We start from the raw sequence: 20,728 nt of genomic DNA on the forward strand, positions 1-20,728 counted from the left end.
ATATTTTACTTAAAGGAAATATAATTACCTTCTGTGGAACGTTTTGGGGTCCTAGCAGGTGTCGTAAAGTAGGTAGGAGTTTTCAGAAATTTGTCAATACTACAATTATGATTTTGAAATGTGATCGACACGGACCTTGCTCCTAAATCCGGAAGTGAACAGATGATAATGATTCATTAGTTTGATAATATCTCAATACAATTTAACATGATCTTTTGATATATTAATACTATAGAATTAATTTGTGATTGAAATGATGAATGATGCTGTTTCGAATGAAAATATAGTATGTTGAGTTTTTAAAAAATGAGGAAATGATGTAAGAGTTTTCATCTGTGACATTCACGGATTCCCCATTTACAGTTTTGCCATTGACTGGACGTTTTTTTGTCCAAGTCCTTCACAAACCTGCTGCCAATACCTAATGTTCGACTGAAGGTGGCACATGAATGTAGAATTTATTGGTTCATCGTTTGCCATTGCCATTTTTTGAACCCAAGTCAATCACGAACCAGCTGTCCATGCCTGAAGTCAATTTAAAAAAAATACTTACAGTATTTGCTAGCTGCTAACTGGTATCCCCACCCAGGTCATACTATCCACTTCAACTAAATTACCAAACAAGTCCAGCTATGCTGTTGTTAGACAACTATCGGTCTTGTTTTGCATCGCAAGCATTCCTGGGAGTTCCCTGAATCCACCGTCATTAGTTTCATTGAAATCCATTAATCTGTTCTCAAGTTATAGCATGACAGCCAAACAAACAAACAGGAAGACGTCATGCAGAGCACGATACTTGCAAAATACGCCCCCCCTCCCCAAGAAAAATTATTCCATTGATACAGCAACTTGTCCATTTCATCAAGATTAAAATTGACAATCTTGATCAAAGCTCGGGTCAATAGGAAGGAAAGTGACGATTTTTCAGATGAAAAATGATGATTTTGGAATGTTGACCTTGAGTTGACGTTTGACCTTTTGACCTCAAAAATAGTTGGTTTCCCTATTTAGTGACTCAATGTGCAAATGCTGTTTAATTTTCAAGTCAATCGGATGAAAATTGATGGTTTTTCAGATAAAAAGTGATGATTTTGGAAGTTTGACCTTGAGTTTGCCTTTGACCTTTTTACCTAAAAAAGAGTATCTTTCCCAATTTAGTGACTCGATATGCAAATGCTGTTCAATTTTCAAGTCAATCGGTTGAGAATTTATGGCTTTTTAGATGGAAATTGATTTTTAAAATTTGACCTTGAGTTGACCTTTGACCTTTTGACCTCAAAAAGAGTATGTTTCCCAATTTATTGACTTGATATACAAATGCTATTCAATTTTCAAGTCAATCGGATTTAAAATGGCGATTTTATAAATTTGACCTCCAGATGACCTTTGACCTCAGAATCAATAGGCTTCTCAATTAGGACGACTTATACAACGTGGTGAAGTTACGTGACGATCGGCTTAGAATTGTGACCTGTAGGCCGGTGACAAACAGACAAACAGACAGACAAACAGACAGAACCACAAACGGAACCGACCAATATACTTGAAAAATCTTCGATTTTGCAAGTAACAAACACTGCTCCTTTTATAATGTAGGTTTTTCCATTCTGATGTAAGCAATAAGGCAGAAACGGTGCTGCTCACGACTGTTCACATGATGTTGTAAAATGTATCTTGCCATTTCAAAGTGCTACCTTTGGGGGTGATAGTCCATGGTTATGCCATAAGAATGGCCTCTCTGGACCTCATGCTTTATATCTATCTCTGTATAAATTTTGGAGGTGAGGGGTTGAGGACTTGAAGAGGAAAGGAGAGTGGAGGACAGATGTGTAGAGGGGAATTGGGAAAGGGGAATTGCGGCTTTGGGGATGGGTGGTGGGGATTGAGAACTTGGGGTTGGGAAGGGGATGTGCAGGAGAGTTAGTTGGGTTGTTGGGTTTGAGGGGCCAAGAATGGACAGAGTTGGGAGGTGGAGTTGAGACTTGGGGAGAGGGAGGGGGAGAAGAGATTGAGGACTTGAAGAAGAAAGGGGGAGATGCAGACCTGGGTTTTGGAGGGCTTTGGAGTTGAGGATTTGAATAAGAAAGTGAATACGGAGTTTTAAATGTAATTGCAGCAAAATCTAGAACCGCACTTGGTAGAGAGCATACAGTGCATTCAGAAAGTATTCAGACCCCTTCACTTTTTCACATTTTGTTATGTTGCAGCCTTATGCTGAAATCGTTTAAATTCATTTTTTCCCTCATCAATCTACACTCAATACCCCATAACGACAAAGAGAAAACAGGATTTTAGAAAATTTTGCAAATTTATTAAAAAGAAAAAACTGAAATATCACCTTTACATAAGTATTCAGACCCTTTGCTATGACACTTGAAATTTAGCTCAGGTGCCTCCCATTTCTCTTGATCATCTTTAAGATGTTTCTACACCTTGATTGGAGTACATCTGTGGTAAATTCAATTGATTGGACATGATTTGGAAAGGTACACACCTGTCTATATAAGGTCTCACAGCTGACAATGCATATCAGAGCAAAAACCAAGCCATGAGGTCGAAGGAACTGCCTGCAGAGCTCAGAGACAGGATTGTGTCGAGGCCCAGATCTGGGGAAGCCTACAAAAAATCTCTGCTGCATTGAAGGTTCCCAAGAGCACAGTGGCCTCCATCTTACTATAATTCACCAAATGTCCGTCCGTCTGTCTGTCTGTTCGAAGGTACCGTAAAAACTGCTGAACCGATCACAAAGATATTTTGGGAGGATCATCCTGGGATCTCCAAGAGTAAAATAGGCTATTTAGTTTTCCCAATTTCAGCTTTCGTCTCCAGCATTCTCAGGTTTGGACTCCTGCATAACATTCGCGTTCGCATGACGTTCATTGTTCTCATTGTGACGATGTTGTTTTCCCGGGTTCCGCACAAACGGCTGCACTGATCGCTGCACAGCTGCACCGATCGGACTCGGTGACCTCAGACAAAGACCTTTTATAAGGACACGGGCTGAATCCCTGCTTGAGAGAATTCCAAACCCCTCGCCGCCATCACGGCCGTCTCTCCAACTTACAATCCCACGAGATATGCGGAAAGGACGACCCTTAATCTCTACATGAGAGAATTTCACATAACTATTTCGATGGTGTATATGCGAGCAGATCGCTGTCTCCATCGATGTTGCCAAGGCCGTAACACCTATCGGCTCAAAATCCTTTTAACTGTTGATTTGGATGTTTTTACAATGAAGGAAACATTAACAATGTTGTTAAAAGTTTATTTTGTGATTAATTGGAGATATGTTGTTTGGAATTTAAAAAAAGAAATATCGAGTTCAAGTGAATGACAACATGCCGTGATGGTTTCTACTTTCTGAACGTGAACTTCGCGGATCGCCATATGCAGATTCCCCACTGACCCACGATCGATGTTTCTATACGTGAATGTACCCGTTTGTTTGCGAACAGGTACGTTTTTCATGGAAGTCCTTCACGAACTTGCTGTCCATGTCTGATGTGTGACTGAAGGTGCTACAGGAATGTGGAATTTATTGGTTTCATGCTTTAGCATTCGCCGTATCTGCATTGCCTGTTTGCTTCTGGCCTCCCACCCGTGCGTAGCTAGTGTATCTCATTAGGAATCATACCCTTGGATTCTCGCAGCCGCCAACCCCAACGATACATAGCAGGGTCTACAGCCGCCATATTGGTGCTCACCATCACTGCGATGTGAAGTTCGGTTGTATCGCCATTATATATGACGGTACCCCCCCCCCTAAGGGCGGGGCTTCTATTTGGAGGCGCGATTTATATAAACATCCGTTAAATATCACACGCAAATCATCAAAATCTAAACAGTATTTTTAGAAGTATATCTTACTAATATGGACATGAATATGAATCGTTTAAAATACAAAAGGCCTTCAATTTCTGATATTTTACCTTTTCATTTGGGCCTCCCAATTGAAGCCCCGCCCGTAGGGCGGGTACCGTTGCTAGTATTTCTTAAATGGAAGAAGTTTGGAACAACCAGGACTCTTGCTAGAGCTGGCCGAGGTCATTATTTACTTTTAATGATGTTTATATACGAATCGAAAAGAAGATAATTCGTTTTGGGTCGTCCTTTCCACATATCTCGTGGGATTGTGAATTGGAGAAACGACCGTGATGGCGGGCAGGGGGTTGGCATTCTCTCAAGCAGGGATTCAACCCACGTCCTTATAAAAGGTCTTTGTCCGAAGTCACCGAGTCCGATCGGTGCAGCGGTTTGTGCGGCACCCGGGAAAATAATGTTATGCGGGAGTCCAAACCTGAAAATGCTGGAGGCCAAAGCTGAAATTGGAAAAACAATATAGCCTATTTCACTCCAGGAGATCTCAGGATTACCCACCCAAAATATCGTTGCGATCGGTTCAGCCGGTTTTGCACATCTTGGCAAGAGGCCAAGTTCCAAGGTCTGCTTCTCATCCATTACACGCAGGTTGATGGACCCTCAGCTTTATATATTGCCTCATTTCTGGCCTCACTCTTCCCACCCTCTCATCTCTCCATATTCTTCCAGCTCATACAAGTCAGATGTGTAACTCAAAAATCGACTTCGAATTACTTCCTCAATTCTAAAATGAATGCTCACCTCTGTTTCTTCTTTCCTCTATTCTCTCATCTGTGGAACTGGCTCTCTGTGCCTGTTGTCGCGTGTGTGTCACCCCCCTCTCCAGTATTTCAAGAGTGCTGTCCACCATCAACTCATGCTTTCTTCCATACCCAACTTTGCTCTCTTCTACTCTCATGAACGTAATCCCCAAGCAACCCCTTTCCTTTCTGTTACTGGTCTACTCATGAACACACTCTTTCTCTTCTCCGTTCCCCTAATTGTTTGTCAGTCTGTGAAGCTGCTGCCCCTTGTAATTTTGCTCCTCCATAAGTGCAGATTTCAGTGTGCCAATATTACATTCTTTCTCTTCCGTATGCATCACCTGGCTGTGAGTACTGGCTGATGCTGGGGCACATGATTGTGCTGCTGATGCAATGCCCCCTGTAGATAAGGGCACGAATTTGGAATTTATCCAGGGTGCTGGCGATAGACCGCCTGTCCTTCCCTTCGCAGACACAGTGGGATCTTTAATATCCACCAAGCAATGTTGGCAGATGGGACACCCAGTTTATCGTCCGTCTGAGGGACAGCTCACGCAATCATTCCACACCCTGACTGTAAGACAGCAAGATAACAGTTTATAGCTGAGTTGGGATTCAAAACGCAGGCTAGATGGCTCTAATGCAAGAGTGTGTGGGTTGCCTCGAGGCCACCGTGCCAGTCCCAAATATTAAATATATGAAGGATTGCAAGTCTAATTTGTATGGCCTTAGGACCAGGGTGCATATGTCTTTGCTTTGACAAACTGTTCATAACTTTGCATGACCAAGCACATTTGCCTTCAGGCTAGAAAGTGCATGTGCTTAGCTTAGTCACAACGTTTTGACTTATTCCTTTTTGTCAACTAGATGGTATTCATAGAACACTTACCCTGCGCAGTAAACTTGCTGCGAGCCAACTGTTCTGTTTTTGAACGTTTATTTTTTCTTTTATCCAATATGGCTGCCAGACCATGTGAGCGATGACATCATAAATTTATATTCTCAAATAGAATTGTTGCATAGATCAGATCACGCTCAATAAATTTCAAACTGATCAGACGAAGCGTTGTGCTGTCGAATTATGACATCATAATTATGACACAAATTACGTCATCGTTAACACCTATTCCCCATATGACGTTCTTTACAATGAGCCATGTTTCTTTTTTTCATTTTCAGAATTTTTTTATGATAATTATTACGTCATAGGTCACGTGATACAGACGCCTTCTTGAAAAAAATTTGAAAAAAGTTGCACCTCTATATCTCCGAAACTGCTCCATGGAAAAAATTGAAACATGGCTCTGCTCTGATGCGGAATAAGATATGTTAATGATGATGTCATCGGTGCCTTCGTTATGACGTCATAATTCGACAAGTACAACACTTATCCGATCATTGTGAATTTTTTTCCTCAGCAATTGTTGGTCTGATGGGCACGAAATTTTCACCATAGGGGTGCCTTTTCCTGTGGAATATTTTAATGATAATCATGACGTCATAGGTCATGTGGTACAGGCACCATCTTGGAAAAACCGAAAAATGTTGCACCTCCATACCTCGAAAACCGCTGCATGGAAAAAATTGAAACATGGCTCATTGTAAAGAACTCCATATGGGGAATCGGTGTTGTTAACGATGACGTCATTGGTGCCATAATGATGACGTCATAATTCGACAGGGACAACGCTTAGTCTGATCAGTTTGAAATGTATTGAGCGTGATCTATGCAACGATTATTTTAGAGAATATAAATTTATGATGTCATCGCTCACGTGGTCTGGCAGCCATATTGGATCAAAGAAAAACAATGTTCAAAAACAGAAGAGTTGGCTCACAACACGTTGACTGCGCAGGGTAAGTATTCTATGAATACCATCTAGTTCCCCAGAGGATTGCTTTTCTTTTTGAGAGGCCTTCCTCACCGGATCCCTGTTGCGAAGATGTTGGTTGTTGGCGACAGCTGTGAGGGTGATTGTGGTGATTGAAGAGTGCAGAACGTAGGAACAGAAAAGGTTCTTGTGCAGAGTGACTCGTTGGCAGCCCAAACTCCTGTCAACATGACGACAATCGTTTAATATTGTCAAGCAACATGTTCACATTGATTACATGTATTAAACAGTTCATCTTTTATACACCTTGAGAGATGCTTTAATCTGAATTTTAAAGTATCCACAATCATGTGCAGAAAGGGTGTTTCCACAATCCACAATCACATGAACCAAGGAGGGATTTCTAACGGAAACAGCCATTTTGAAGAGACATTACGAGCTGGGGTGGGACAAGGAGGGTTGCAGTGGGGTTAGATGTGCGAGTGATTTTATGTAAGGATTTTGAATTGCATATCGACATGTCGATTTTACTTTATGTAATTTCCTTCTTTTGTTTGCTGTATTCGAATATAGCATACTTGCCTCGTTTGTGTCTGCATGCATTGTCTTTTGTCTGGATTTTACCTTTCAGTGACTCAAATGTAATATCCGAGATACAGCAAATTCCATTATTTGTTCACCAGCATCTGCCTGGATCAGATCTTAACGGGAAGTGATTACTGCCAAATCGTTTCACCCATTGTTTCAAAACTGTGGTTGGAATAATTAATTTAAATTGGGGGATGCCCCAAGCTTCCTGGCTTCTGAATCACATTAAATATATATATATTTGAAATCGGTGAGATGGGCATGCATTTGTGGTCTTGAATAACATTTGCTGGACATTTCTACAAGTCCAAGTACCCCTGTCTGGAGTGGGTGGTATTTATGACTACTGGCATGGTCCAACTCAGTACTGGCATGGTCCAACTCAGTACTGGCATGGTCCAACTCAGTACTGGCATTGTCCAACTCAGTACTGGCATTGTCCACCTCAGTACTGGCATGGTCCAACTCAGTACTGGCATGGTCCAACTCAGTACTGGCATGGTCCAACTCAGTACTGGCATGGTCCAACTCAGTACTGGCATGGTCCAACTCAGTACTGGCATTGTCCAACTCAGTACTGGCATTGTCCAACTCAGTACTGGCATGGTCCAACTCAGTACTGGCATGGTCCAACTCAGTACTGGCATGGTCCAACTCAGTACTGGCATGGTCCAAAGCAGTACTGGCATGGTCCAAATCAGTACTGGCATGGTCCAACTCAGTACTGGCATGGTCCAAAGCAGTACTGGCATGGTCCAACTCAGTACTGGCATGGTCCAACTCAGTACTGGCATGGTCCAAAGCAGTACTGGCATGGTCCAAATCAGTACGGGCATGGTCCTAATCAGTACGGGCATGGTCCAAATCAGCTAGGGCATGCTCCAAATCAGCACTGGCATGCTCCAAATCAGCACTGGTATTGTCCAAATCAGCACTGGCATGCTCCAAATCAGCACTGGCATGCTCCAAATCAGCACTGGCATGCTCCAAATCAGCACTGGCATGCTCCAAATCAGCACTGGCATGCTCCAAATAAGTACTGGCATGGTCCAAATAAGTACTGGCATGGTCCAAATCAGTACTGGCATGGTCCAAATCAGTACTGGCATGGTCCAAATCAGCTAGGGCATGGTCCAAATGGAAGTAAGAAGGAACATTTAAACAGGAGCTTGGAATGCTGTGCGTTTGGCTCTGAATATGGTGTGCTTCCTGTTTTATTTCTCTGCTCCTATGTAGAGAAATGATTAACACTTTATGATTATGATTCATGATTGTGATTGATTTATGATTGATTAATTTATTCATTGATGTCACAGATTTGAAGATTTATTTTTCGAAGAGTTTTAAAAAGCAAATTATGCTTATGTCGTCATTCCATTTATACCGACTGTAAAGTTTTTGTAAATACATGAGCAGAGGTAAATTATTATGTTTTTGTAAACTTGATGTTTTTTGTTATTTTTCTATAGTAAGCAGGTTGAGCTTACATAGAGTAGATCTTTGGTCGCAATCGCAACGGTTCATCCCTCAGAAATCCTTGTGTTTGTGTCTCAAAGAGAGAATTGGGATTGTGTTGTGTACACCTTGTGACAGCCACTCTAAATTCCGGAAAAATTGTGGAATGTTTGATCACATTTTGTAAATTCACCAAGTATGTCACCTGCATTCCCATTTCCTCTCTTTGCTCCCTCCCTCCCACTATTCCTTCCCTCTCCCTTATAAAACATATATAAACACCCTTTCTATTGTTATCTTATTTCAAGATGGTATCCATCGCTTCTCTTCCACCCCATGAGCACACAAAAGGATCCTTTTTTTTTTTTTTTTTTTTTTTTTTTTTTTTGTATACAATATCGAGGCTCGTGAAAGAGCGAACATTAATCACACAGAAAGACAAACCGACACATAAAACATATAACATAGGGAGCGGTAGACAAGATGGGGAGAGAGGGGGAAGGACACAAACACAACATTTGAGAGCAGGGACCGAGAGACATGGAGACATCGAGAGATCTGAGAGAGGGCGAGGGCTTTGGGGGGGGGGGCGTGGGAAGGGGGCAGTGGGAGAGGTATAAAACATATGGACACTGCCAGGACTTCCAGGAAAGAAGTTGGAATTTCAAACAAGGTGGATCTGGGGTGAATTAGCGGGGGTAGAAAAGATCAAGGTTTTGGATGGGGGAAGATAAGAGATGGTGGTGAACAGCTGTTTTAAAGACCTGGAGGGAGGAGTGGGATTGAAGGGAGTGAGGGAGTTTGTTCCAGAGGCGGGAGAAAAGAGGAATGAAAGAGTGAAGGTGAGCGGAGAGCCGAGATTTCGGCAGTTTAACCATCAGAGGGTTGCTGGCAGATCTTGTGCGACCTGTAGGAATATTTGGGGGACAGAGCACAGAGAGAGCTGGGGGTGCAAGGCCGGAGAGGAGTCGGTAGAAGACAGAAAGACCACCTACCTGCCTGCGGTGAGTGAGTGAAAGGCCCTCAGAGATAGCTTCATCGCGGGAGATTCCAATAATTCTGAAAGCTTTGGTTTCAACAGCGTGAAGCCGAGCTAGGTGTGAGGCAGGAGCACCGGCCCATAGGGGAGAACAGTATTCCATTGAGCTGCGGATGAAAGCCTTGTATGTGGTGAGGAGCTCAGGTGTGCCGAGGAAGGACTTCGCACGACGGAGGATGCCCAGTCGGCGACTGGCTTTGGAGGCCAGCTTGGAAATGTGGTTTTCCCAAGAAAGATCATGGCAGATAGTGAGACCCAAAATCTTGAGCGACAGAACTTCTTGGAGAGGATTGTTGAGAAAGTAGATGGGAGGGTTGTCCAGTCGATCTTTTCGGAGAGACATAGTAAGAGTGTGAGATTTGTCAGGATTGAAAGACATGTTCCACTTGTTTGACCAGTCTGTGATTTTGTCCAGGTCTTCAGAGAGTGAGGAGGCAGCAGACTGCCGATCTGAGGGAAGAGGAATGGAGCGGCAGAGAGTGGAGTCATCAGCAAAGAGATAGAGAGGATTTTCGAGAGAGTCAGAGAGATCATTGATGAAGACCAGAAAAAGCACGGGGCCCAGAACACTGCCTTGGGGAACTCCAGCCTGAACAGGAAGAGGAGATGAGAGAAACCCATTCAGGGCCACACGTTGACGACGACTAGAGAGGAAGTCCGCCAGCCATGCGTGGAGATTTCCATGGATACCAAAGGAGGAGAGTTTGGTGAGCAGAGCGGGGTGCCAGACCGTGTCGAAGGCACGTGATATGTCGAGGGAGACAGCTCTAATTTCCTGTTTGGCATTGAGGACCTCCATCCATTGTTGAGACAGCAGAAGCAGCATGTCCAGAGTAGAGTGACCTGGTCTGAAACCAAATTGATGATCAGAGATCAAGCCATTGGAGAAGAGGAAAGATTTCATATCAGAAGCAATGATGGATTCCATGACTTTGCTGATAATTGGGAGAAGGCTGATTGGTCTGTAGTTGCTAGGATCTGTTTTTGCACCTTTTTTGTGCAAAGCGGTGATGTTGGCTGATTTCCAAGCAGATGGCAGTTGACCTTGAGCAAAAGAGAGGGTGAAGAGAACAGCGAGAGGGTGAGATAGAGCAGCAGAGCAGGATTTTAGGACCCGTGGGCTGATGCCGTCGGGTCCAGTTGCAGAATCAGAGTCGAGGGTTGACAGAAACTTTTCCACCTTGTCAGGAGGAAAGGACACGGAGTCCAGGAGCAGCAGGGTACGACTGGGTATGGTGGGTACAGAGAGGGATGGGTTTCGGACACAAGATTTAGAGGCAAACACAGAGTTGAGGCATTCAGCTTTTTCACGTGCGGAGTCAGCTGTATAGCCGTTTGAGGTAAGGGAGGGGATGGAGGGGGAACAAACACCAGAAACGGATTTGACCAGACGCCACCAGGATTTGGAAGAGGGAGACAGATAAGAGAGTTCGGTCTTGAGAACGGAGAGATATTGTTTCCTGGCTCTCCTGAGGGTGGACACACACTTGTTTCGGGCTTTGTGAAAGGAAATGAGATTTCCTTCCGTTGGATTTGCTTTCCAGGAGACGAAGGCAAGTTGTTTCTGGGCAACAGCCTCACCACAAGATTCCGTGTACCATGGACGGGAGGAAGGGTATGACAACTGAAGACGAGATGGGATAAATCTGTGCATGAGAGAGAGCAATTTACTTTGGAAGAATTCCCAGGATGAGTTGATGTCAGAGGTGGTAGAGATGGGAGACCAGTCCAGATGATTGATGGCTGCTTGGAGACCGTGCCAGTTGGCCTGAGTGAAATGCCAGACTCGTCGACGCTGAGCAGGCTCCCTGAGGATGGTCAGAGAGATGTCCACTTTAACAAGGACATGATCAGATGATCCGATCGGAGCAGAAGAAGAGCAGCAGACATTTTCAGGGAAGTTAGTCATAACCAAGTCCAGAAGAGAAGATGTTCCGTTGACTGAGATCCGGGTCGGGAAATTGACAGATTGTGTCAGTCCCAGTGAGTCGCAGAAGTCCTTTGCTGAGGAGCCATGGCTGGTGAGAGAGGTACCCACACCCAGCCAACTGGCATGATGACAGTTGAAATCACCACATATGAGGAAGAGAGAGTTGGGATGAGTAGATAGAAGTTGGTCCATATCATCAGACAGCGAGATGTAGATGGAGTCATCACTGTTTGGTGGACGGTACAACACACATATGAACAAGAGGTGGGAGCGAAGGGGAAGCCGTAGCCAGAGGTATTCCTGGGGGTGAGGTGGAGAGAGTGCAGTGCAGGGCGAGTGAGGAAGAGAGTTTTTGATAAAGATAGCAACCCCGCCTCCAGGACGAGGCTCAGGTCTATCATACCGGAGGAGGGAGTAGCCCGGGAGAGATACTATGGAATCAGAGACATCATAAAGGAGGAAAGTTTCTGTTAAGCAGATCACGTCTGGTTTGACAGAAGCAACCTGTATGGAGAGATCAGTTAAGTTTGAACGAAGGCCCCGGATGTTTGAGGTCCATACCGTTAATGAAGAGGAAGGGGGAGCATCAGATACAGAACAGGGGGGAGGAGGGGTAGGGTAAGATGTGGAAGAGGTGGAAGAGGTAGGGAGAGCTGTTGAAGGTGTGTCAGAGATTTCAGAATAGCTCGGAGAAAGGGAAGGATGGGGCGGACAAAAGGTTTGATGGTGATTGGGTGAGCCACAATGAGGTGTTATTTGAGGAGGGGGAAGAGCGAGGCAGAAGGTTGGGGGAGATGGAGGTGAGAGTTTGAAGGGGGAAGAAGCGGGGAGGACGCTTTGAGGAGGGGGAGTGAGCGGGGAGAAATTGAGAAGCAATGAGGGTGGGGAGATTTGAAGGGGAGGGGTGAGGGGGGAGTTTGGGAGGGAAGGGACAAGGGGAGGGATTTGAAAGGGATGGGATATGGGGGAGATTTGGAGGGGAGGGGTGAGGCAGGAGTCTAGGAGGGGAGGGGCGAGGGGGCGTCTTGGCGGGGAGGGGTGAGGGAGTAGTTTAGGAGGGAGGGGGCAAGGGGGGAGATTTGAAAGGGATGGGTGATGGGGAAGATTTGGAGGGGAGGGGTGATGGGTAAGATTTGGAGGGGAGGGGTTATGGGGAAGATTTGGAGGGGAGGGGTGAGATTGGATTTTTGAAAGTGTACGATTTATGGGAAACGAACATTTATTGCAAAATGAGTTTCTTGTGACCTTCGAGTTAAAAATACGTTTAAGGACGCTGGATGGAGGATGGAATGCAGGAGAGTTTAGGGAATGTAGAACAAAGGCACTATAGGAGATGGATATTTTTTTTGGGATGAATTGATTTGGTGAGCAAGTCGAAAGCAGCCTTTTAAAGAAGAAGAAGAAAAAGGTGTTATAAAATATGACGGAATACATAACTTGAGGGGAAAGTGTAAACATTGAAGGTTAATGAGTGAAAACTATCTGGGGAAATGGGGGAGAAACACGTGGTCGAAGAACGAACGAACGAATAAGAATGAATAAACGAATGAGAACAGAGAAGGAAATGTTTTTTTTTTTTTGTTTGTTTTTTTTTTTGAGTTGAGATTTACACAAGGAAGTAGGCTATGGGTGAAAAGCCTGGGAATACAGAGAACGAAAGTTATTGGATCACAAACGACGGACCACTGAGAGAAAAACAAAGCCTCAAGGTTGTACAGTGCACACTGTACAAGGCCTTGCTCGCGACACGGCAAACAGACGATCAATTTATGAAAGATAAACACCGAGAAACAACCAAAGTTGCACCCTTTATTGCACCCTTCGCCCCATTATTGAAAACTCCATTGCCTAAAAGAGCTAAGCCAACAAAATAGCATCATTTAACAATAGCAAATCACTTAAGACATGTGCTCTGTCAGTCGAGGCCTGGATAAATGAAGATTTACTGTTTTCCTAAAATACAACGGTGATAAAATATAAAACTGTTATGAAATAATAAAATCACGCTTTGAGGTCACTTGTTTCCTCAGGTGGTCACAAAGTATTTGAAAACAAAATCATATAATCTGATTGCATTTTATAAATGTAGGGAATTGTATACAGCTAATTAAATAAACTAGGGCGTGCCCGTACGTGGGTGCAAAAAAACATGCGTGCAAACAACAACAACAAAAAAAAACCTTGAAACCACGTGGCAGTAACGACCACAGAACACCCCCCCCTCTATTTACATGAAATGGTTTGGTCCATTCGCAAAGCCAAAGCGAACGGCTTGCGAGTACGGTAGAACCCCCCCCCCCCCCCTCTATTTACATGAAATGGTTTGGTCCATTCGCAAAGCCAAAGCGAACGGCTTGCGAGTACGGTGACCATACCTTGGGAACCACTTGTCCGATTAATTTCAAACCTTGAAAAGGCACATCCTCGGGTCCCCAGCAATATACCTGGCAAGTTTCAAGTATATCGGACCCGTGGTTGTCGAGAAACAGTGGTCACAGACACACAGACACACACACAGAGATTACTGGAATTATAGATAGACTAGGGCGTGCCCGTACGTGGGTGCAAAAAAACATGCGTGCAAACAACAACAACAAAAAAAAACTTTGAAACCACGTGGCAGTAACGACCACAGAACCCCCCCCCCCCTCTATTTACATGAAATGGTTTGGTCCATTCGCAAAGCCAAAGCGAACGGCTTGCGAGTACGGTAGAACCCCCCCCCCCCCCCCTCTATTTACATGAAATGGTTTGGTCCATTCGCAAAGCCAAAGCGAACGGCTTGCGAGTACGGTGACCATACCTTGGGAACCACTTGTCCGATTAATTTCAAACCTTGAAAAGGCACATCCTCAGGTCCCCAGCAATATATCTGGCAAGTTTCAATTAGATCGGACCCGTGGTTGTCGAGAAACAGCGGTCACAGACAAACACACACTCATACACACAGAGATTACTGGAATTATAGATAGATGCGACACTGTTTTTCACTCTCATCATGATCAACAGCAGAATAACTCGGTGTAATAATAAAAAAATGTAACTCTACATGATGTGGAAAGCAACATGAAGGTGTAATTACAAAGACAATGGCTTTTAAATAAGAGTTATTTTTCGGTTTAAAAAGGTGTCCCGCATGCGGTTAAATAATTATGCAGAAAATTTACTTTTTTACCTCCACCACCAAAGGTGGATAATCCGGAGGTTATGTTTTCACCCCTGTCTGTTTGTCCGTTTGTCTGTTTGTTTGTTTGTGAACAAAATATCTCAAAAAGTTGTGGACGGATTCGGACGACATTTGGCAGAGATGTACAGTCACGTGAAAAGGTAAGTACACCCCATGTAAAGTTTTGACTTTTTCAACATATTTCAACATACAGCTATTTGATCTTCAATTCAACAGTATTGATAGATAAAGGTGATATAATATAACAAGTATCATGAAACATTTACATTCTGTAGTCCATTCCGTTGCCGGTCTTCCGTTTCCGTTTCCGGTTGGACTTCCGTTTGGACTTCCGTTTTGAATTGGACTTCCGTTTGGACTTCCGTTTCCGGTCTTGCTGGCGAGGGTTCGTTTATTCGCAGCTCTACACGCTCTCCATCGAAATCGAAGTGAAGTAATTGTTCCCATTTGTATTTTCGTTATAACTGTATTTCTTTTATGGTGTATGTACGTATATTGTCCCGACGAAGATTTTCGGTGCAAATCTTTCATACCTGTATTGAAAATCGTGTTAATTCGTGTCGTGTCTTGAGGCCTTGTACAGTGTACACTGTAGAACCTTGAGGCTTTGTTTTTCTCTCAGCGGTCCGTCGTTTGTGATCCAATAACTTTCGTTCTCTGTTTTCCCAGTCTTTTCACCCCATAGCCTACTTCCTTATGTAAATCTCAACTCAAAAAAAAAAAAAAAGACGACCTTCTCTGTGCTCATTCGTTTATTCATTCTTATTTGTTCGTTCGTTCTTCGACCACGTGTTTCTCCCCCATTTCCCCAGATAGATTGTCAAATTTCAACTCGTTATTTTATCGTCCATGCGATATTGTTTGATTATAGTTAGTTTTGGTTTGAATTTACTGTAACTCGTAATTAATTAATCGTGTTCTGCTCCTCGTGTGCGGCCTTGTAGTTGTACCCCCGTCGGTGTTTTGTTAACTTAAGCGTGTTTTGCTTGGCTCTTAGTTTTTCCCTTCTACCCCGAACATAATACTCTGTCTAACGTTCTAAATCCCCACCCCCACCCCCCCCCCAAAAAAAAAAACATCCAAAAAAAACAACCAAAAACATTTATTTTCCTTTCTCCACGTGTACTGTTGTCTCATCCTGTATTTTCTGTCCAGGTGTGCTGTTCGCCCCGCCCCCATTATCTCCTTGCCATCCACCGTTTGCCCTGTTCACGTGACTCGTGGTGGTCCCTCTCGGCTCTCCCCCCGTTGGTATTTTGTGCATATAAGATTGTTCACAGTTCTGTTTAAATATTATTTAAATATGTTTAACCTTTCCCCTTCTGTGTTTTATTCAGTGGTATATTACAACACGCTGTTTTTCTTCCTATTTAAAAGGCTTTTCTCAATTTCCTCTCCAACTCATTCCACTTCAAAAAAAAGAAATTCAATATCTTATACGTCTCCCTCACTACATGGTCTAAACTCACATTCATTCCATCCCTCCTCCATCGTTCTGAATCAGATTGCTAACTTGAAAATCACAACAAACCCAATTTGTTATCAATGTTCGTCTTTCATTAATCATCCACTTTCTAAACTCCCCTCTTGCCCCTCCCATCCAAATCCCCCCCATTGCACCTACACTCCTAAACTCCCCCCTTGCCCCTCCACTCTTAAACTCCCCCCTTGCCCTTCCCCTCCTAAACTCCGCCCTTGCCCCTCCCCTCCAAATCCCCCCCCTTGCCCCTCCACTCCTGAACTCCCCCCTTGCCCTTCCCCTCATAAACTCCCCCCTTGCCCCTCCCCTCCAAATCCCCCCCCTTGCCCCTACACTCCTAAACTCCCCCCTTGCCCCTCCACTTCTAAACTTCCCCCTTGCCCCTTCCCTCCAAAACTCCCCCCTTGCCCCTCCTCTCCTAAACTCCCCCCTCACTCCTCCCCTTCAAAACTCCCCCCCAACCCCTCCCATTCAATTCTCCCCCCATACCATTCCTCTCCAATTCTCCCTCCTCCCCCCTCCTCCTCCAAGCTGCCTCCTCCCCACTTCGTCTCCCTTCTATCTCATACCTCCACCCCCCCAAACCTTCTACTTTCCTCTGCCCCCCCTCAAACAACCCCTCACTGTGCCTCTCATCCCTTCACCATCAAACCTTTCATCCTCCTCATCCTTCCCTTTCTTGGAACTCTTCTGCAATATCTGACACACTATCAACTGCTCTCCCTACCTCCCCCTCTCATCCTTCATCTTACCCTACTCCTCCCCTCCCCTGTCCTGTACCCGATGCTCCCCCTCTCTCTTCATTAACGGTATGGACCTCAAACATCCGGGGCCTTCGCTCAAACCTGACTGATCTCTCCATACAGGTTGCTTCTGACAATCCAGACTTGATCTGCTTAACAGAGACTTTCCTCCTTCAAGATGTCTCTGATTCCTTAATATCTCTTCCTGGTTACTCCCTCCTCCGGTATGATAGACCTGAGCCTCGGCCTGGTGGTGGGGTGGCAATCTTTATCAAAAACTCTCTTCCTCACTCTCCTTGCACTGCCCTCTTTCCTCCTCACCCCCAGGAGTACCTCTGGCTACGGCTTCCTCTCCGCTCCCACCTTTTGTTCATATGTGTTCTGTACCGTCCCCCAAACATTGATGACTCCATCTACATTTCACTGTCTGACAACATGCACCAACTTCTATCCACTCATCCCAACTCTCTCTTCCTCATATGTGGTGACTTCAACTGTCATCATGCCACCTGGTTGGGTGCGGGTTCCTCTCTCACCAGTCATGGTACCTCAGCAAAGGACTTCTGTGACTCACTGGGATTGACACAATCTGTCAATTTCCCGACCCGGATCTCAGCCAATGGAGTATCTTCTCTTCTAGACTTGGTTATGTCAAACTTCCCTGCTAATGTCTGCTGCTCTTCTTCTGCTCCAATCGGTTCTTCTGAACATGTGCTTGTCAAAGCGGACATCTCTCTGGCCATTCTCAGAGAGCCTCCTCAGCGTCGACGAGTCTGGCATTTCACTCAGGCCGACTGGGACGGTCTTCAAGCAGCCATCAATCGTCTGGATTGGTCTCCCATCTCCACTGCCTCTGACATCAATTCTTCCTGGGAATTCTTCCAAAGCAAACTGATCTCTCTCATGCACAGATTTATCCCATCTCGCCTTCAGTTGTCTTACCCTTCCTCCCGTCCATGGTACACTGAATCTTGTGGTGAGGCAGTTGTCCTGAAACAACTTGCCTTTGCCTCTTGGAAGGCTAATCCAACTGAAGGCAATCTCAGTTCCTTCCACCAAGCTCGGAACAAGTGTGTGTCTACCCTCAGGAGTGCCAGGAAGCACTATCTCTCCTCACTCAAGAATGAACTCTCAAACCTGTCTCCTTCCTCCAAATCCTGGTGGCGTCTGGTCAAATCCGTTTCTGGTGTTTGTTCCCCCTCCATCCCCTCCCTTACCTCAAATGGCCACACAGTTGACATCGCACGTGACAAAGCCGAATGCCTCAACTCTGTGTTTGCCTCAAAATCCTTAGTCCCAAACCCATCTCTCTCTGTTCCCACCTTTCCCAGTCGAACCCAACTGCTCCTGGACTCTGTGTCCTTCTCTCCTGACAAGGTGGAGGAGTTTTTGTCAAACCTCGACTCTGATTCTGCAACTGGACCAGACGGCATCAGCCCACGGGTCCTAAAATCCTGCTCTGCCGCTCTGTCTCACCCTCTCTCAGTTCTTTTCACCCTATCTTTTGGTCAAGGTCATCTGCCAGCATCCTGGAAATCAGCTAACATTACCGCTTTCCACAAAAAAGGTGCAAAAACAGATCCTTGCAACTACAGACCAATCAGCCTGCTCCCAATTATCAGCAAAGTCATGGAATCCATCATTGCTTCGGATATGAAATCTTTCCTCTTCTCCAATGGCTTGATCTCTGATCATCAATTTAGTTTCAGACCAGGTCACTCTACTCTGGACTTGCTGCTTCTGCTGTCTCAACAATGGATGGAGGTCCTCAATGCCAAACAGGAAATCAGAGCTGTCTCCCTTGACATATCACGTGCCTTCGATACGGTCTGGCACCCAGCTCTGCTCACCAAACTCTCCTCCTATGGTATCCATGGAAATCTCCATGCATGGCTTGCGGACTTCCTCTCTGGTCGTAGTCAACGTGTGGCCCTGAATGGATTTCTCTCATCTCCCCTTCCTGTTCAGGCTGGAGTTCCCCAAGGCAGTGTGCTGGGCCCTGTGCTTTTTCTGGTCTTTATCAATGATCTCTCCGACTCTCTGGAAAATCCTCTGTATCTCTTTGCTGATGACTCCACTCTCTGCCGCTCCATTCCTCTTCCCTCAGATCGGCAGTCTGCAGCCTCCTCACTCTCTGAAGATCTGGACAAAATCACAGACTGGTCAAACAAGTGGAACATGTCTTTCAATCCTGACAAATCTCACTCTCTTACTATGTCTCTCCGAAAAGATCGACTGGACAACCCTCCCATCTACTTTCTCAACAATCCTCTCCAAGAAGTTCTGTCGCTCAAGCTTTTGGGTCTCACTATCTGCCATGATCTTTCTTGGGAAAACCACATTTCCAAGCTGGCCTCCAAAGCCAGTCGCCGACTGGGCATCCTCCGTCGTGCGAAGTCCTTCCTCGGCACACCTGAGCTCCTCACCACATACAAGGCTTTCATCCGCAGCTCAATGGAATACTGTTCTCCCCTTTGGGCTGGTGCTCCTGCCTCACACCTTGCTCGGCTTCACGCTGTTGAATCCAAAGCTTTCAAAATCATTGGAATCTCCCGCGATGAAGCTATCTCTGAGGGCCTTTCACTCACTCATCGCAGGCAGGTAGGTGGTCTTTCTGTCTTCTACCGACTCCTCTCCGGCCTTGCTCCCCCAGCTCTCTCTGTGCTCTGTCCCCCAAATATTCCTACAGGTCGCACAAGATCTGCCAGCAACCCTCTGATGGTTAAACTGCCGAAATCTCGGCTCTCTGCTCACCTTCACTCTTTAATTCCTCTTTTCTCCCACCTCTGGAACAAACTCCCACACTCCCTTCAATCCCACTCCTCCCTCCAGGTCTTTAAAACAGCTGTTCACCACCATCTCTTATCTTCCCCCATCCAAAACCTTGATCTTTTCTACCCCCACTAATTCACCCCAGATCCACCTTGTTTGAAATTCCAACTTCCTTCCTGGAAGTCCTGGCAGTGTCCATATGTTTATACCTCTCCCACCCCCCCCCCCCCCCCTTCACATGCCTCACCACCAAAGCCCTCTCCCTCCCACAGATCTCTCGATGTCTCCATGTCTCTCGGTCCCTGCTCTCAAATGTTTTGTTTGTGTCCTTCCCCCTCTCTCCCCATCTTGTCTACCGCTCCGGTAGTTATTTGTTGCATGTGTCTGTTTGTCTTTCTGTGTGATTAATGTTCGCTCTTTCACGAGCCTCGATCTTGTATGTATGCATTGTATAATTTAAATAAACATAAATGCAAATTTCGCATGTGGAAAAAGTAAGTACACCCCTACATTTATCACTACTTCAAATACCTAAAATTAGAATCAGGTGCACCAGCTCAGGTGCAAATGATTAGAACATCGTTGGAGAGGATATTGGAGGAAACTGTCTTATTTAAACCTCAGACATTTAGTTTGGTTTGCTCTTTGTTGTTGAAGTGTGCGGCGTCACTATGCCTCGATCAAAAGAGCTCTCCATGGCCTTCAGAAAGAAGGTTAGAGATGCCTATGCGTCTGGGAAGGGATTTAAAAAGATCTCCAAACAATTTGAAATCAATCATTCGACTGTCCGGAAGATCATCTACAAGTGGAGAAGATTCCTAACAACTGCCAACTTGTTCAGGCCAGGCCGCCCCAGCAAGTTCATCCCAAGAGCATACCGCAAGATGCTGAAAGACGTCTCTAAGAACCCCAGAATGTCATCACGGGACCTACAGGTAGCTCTTACCACTGTTGATGTGAAAGTGCACGAGTCTACCATTAGAAAGAGGCTGCACAAATTTGATCTAGATGGGAGGTGTGCTAAGAGGAAACCTTTGCTGTCCAGAAAGAACATCAGTGCAAGACTAAAGTTTGCAA

General features: G+C 45.1%; 1 protein-coding gene across 9 annotated transcripts in view; it reads right to left on the reverse strand.

The window, feature by feature from the left end:
- Nucleotides 1-20,728, reverse strand: part of LOC137431757 (calcitonin gene-related peptide type 1 receptor) — a 358,961-nt gene that overhangs the window by 56,524 nt on the left and 281,709 nt on the right. For all 9 annotated transcript variants that reach the window (XM_078782434.1, XM_078782436.1, XM_078782442.1 and 6 more), the window contains one exon: nt 6,551-6,677. In XM_078782434.1, the coding sequence (XP_078638560.1) occupies nt 6,551-6,677 (127 nt within the window). The remainder of the gene's footprint in view (nt 1-6,550; nt 6,678-20,728) is intronic.

This window comes from Myxine glutinosa, chromosome 7 (genome assembly GCF_964187855.1).
Source record: "Myxine glutinosa chromosome 7, kmMyxGlut1.1, whole genome shotgun sequence".
Classification (NCBI taxonomy): Eukaryota; Metazoa; Chordata; class Myxini; order Myxiniformes; family Myxinidae; genus Myxine; species Myxine glutinosa.